We start from the raw sequence: 2073 nt of genomic DNA on the forward strand, positions 1-2073 counted from the left end.
TTGAAATACCCTTTTGAGCAATATAAGAATAATTTCAATTAAAGAAAAGCCTTACCTCTGCCTGGAGTAAACTCAAATCGTATGTCATTAAGTTCCTTTCTAGAGTTTCTGGAAAAAAAATGCATCAAACACATTAAAATGTAATGAAGCACAGCTTATAAAGCCTAAATGTATTCATCTTTATAAATAAACTGTTAATACATAAACATTATTTTACAGTTTTATATTCTAGTATTCCCCCAACTGGAATAGAAGTACATGAAAGCATAAATAAGGGGGAAAGCCCAGGGAATTTAACATTTTGGTTTTATAAAAATCAGCCAGCAACTCATTTTGTTAGGATTACAAAATTACATATTTTCATTTGTGATGAATTATGACTTCAAATCCATTCATAGAGACAAAAGTTTTATTGTTAAAAATGTCCCTAAATTTCTCAAATGTAACAATAGGGCATGCTTTAAAACTGTTCCAGTAAAATATGCAGTATTTCAAATCCTTTAACAATCTTAATAAAATCTGAATGACAGGAGTATGCTAAACAGGTTTATTTACAGTACTCCTCCCTTTTTGTGTAAGGCTGGACCATATCACTGAAAATAAAAGTCTGGGGACCAAAACAGTGGAATAAAACCAGAAAACTGATAAGACAAGGATCACTGAGTCCTTGATACAAGTGAATGTCAAACTGCATGAATCCCTAGTATGTGTAGCAGAATAAAAAAATCATTAATGTAAACAATTAGAAATGTTTTAAGAAACAGAAGTCTTCCAACCCTGAACTGTATATACATGGGTCTGTAGCATCAAAAACAAACCATCCTTAAGTCCATGGCTCTCCACATACACAACAAAGAAATATATAGCTTGACAAAGATGTTTAATTTTCTTTGCTTGCTTAGTAGTTAATGTGAAACAGTACAACATACTAAATATTATTAATTCAAAACAGTAAAAAACCAGTATAGAAGATAATCTCATTTTTGATTTTACAGTTTATATGGCAATACTCAATTTAAAGTAATACAGGAACAGCAAAAATAAGCCTTTTGATAAAAAGGACTTTCAATGTTTTGTTTCTAAAATGAGAACACCATATGATATAAAGCCAATGGACTGAAGAAGTCAGCTGATAAACTGAATAGAAGACTTTCCCTTTACTGTTTCAGGCAGCAAAACTTGTCTATTACAATACTCCATTTCCCCAGCTCTCCACAATCAGCTTATCTACCTAATTTAGAAAGGAAGCTGCTACTATGTTTCCTCAGGACCAAACATCCCCTGCTTGCAAATGCATCACATAGTAAATGACCAATTTAGCTCAAAGCTTTTATTGTTACGTGTTAGTCCTAGTGCTTGACCATACTCCACAAGATTTGAGCACAGAGACTTTTCCCCTTACCCTCTCATGCTGCAAGGTTGCAAGATGTAAGTTTGCATTTCCTTTTGAAGTACTCCTTAGAAAGGTCTGTGTAGTCCCCACTACATGTTTAAATTAAAGCTGGATAGAAACCAGCTATAGTGTTAGTCACCAGTTAATTGTGCAATGTATTTAATGCGTAGCAGGGGCCTGTAACATTTAAAAAGAATGCTTCTATTGGAACACAGGAACTGACCCCATACAAAGGGAAATGAGAGAAAACAGCAATGCATTGTGTGATGTATAAAGTAAACCTGTGGTTTTCAACCTTTCTGGATTTGAGGCACCCCTCCTAACTTTTAAAAACTAATTTAATGATTATAGAGCTTACTTCCTTGCAGAGAGCCTTGGAAGTGGGGATGCGGGTTCATATAAGCAGGGACAGGCCTGAGCCTGTGCTTATCTACATCTCCTAAAAACTCACATATTGCCTCACAACACCCTTCAAAAGATAGGGCAGGACCCCAGGGCCGCAGCACCCTGAAAAAAGTTCATCCAGATTACCCAAACCAAAAAGTGAATACTTTGCTTTCTGCTTTAGTCATCCTGAGTCCCTCTTCAAATCCTCTCACTGTCTTTTCTTTATATTCCACATCAGATCTAAACCACCATTTGTTCTTGCTCCCAAAGCCTGAACAAGCTCTCTCTGACTT

General features: G+C 35.3%; 1 protein-coding gene across 3 annotated transcripts in view; it reads right to left on the bottom strand.

Annotated features, from left to right (window-relative positions):
• The window catches only part of STK39 (serine/threonine kinase 39), a 317667-nt gene that overhangs the window by 66701 nt on the left and 248893 nt on the right, over nucleotides 1–2073 (bottom strand). For 2 of the 3 annotated variants that reach the window (XM_019522751.1, XM_019522750.1), the window contains one exon: nucleotides 15–108. In XM_019522751.1, the coding sequence (XP_019378296.1) occupies nucleotides 39–108 (70 nt within the window). In that variant the 3' untranslated portion in view covers nucleotides 15–38. Of the gene's footprint in view, nucleotides 1–14; nucleotides 109–2073 lie in introns of those variants that run through there. The other variant, XM_019522752.1, reaches the window with a different exon arrangement.

This window comes from Gavialis gangeticus, unplaced genomic scaffold (assembly GCF_001723915.1).
Source record: "Gavialis gangeticus isolate Ggan-Ray unplaced genomic scaffold, GavGan_comp1, whole genome shotgun sequence".
Classification (NCBI taxonomy): Eukaryota; Metazoa; Chordata; order Crocodylia; family Gavialidae; genus Gavialis; species Gavialis gangeticus.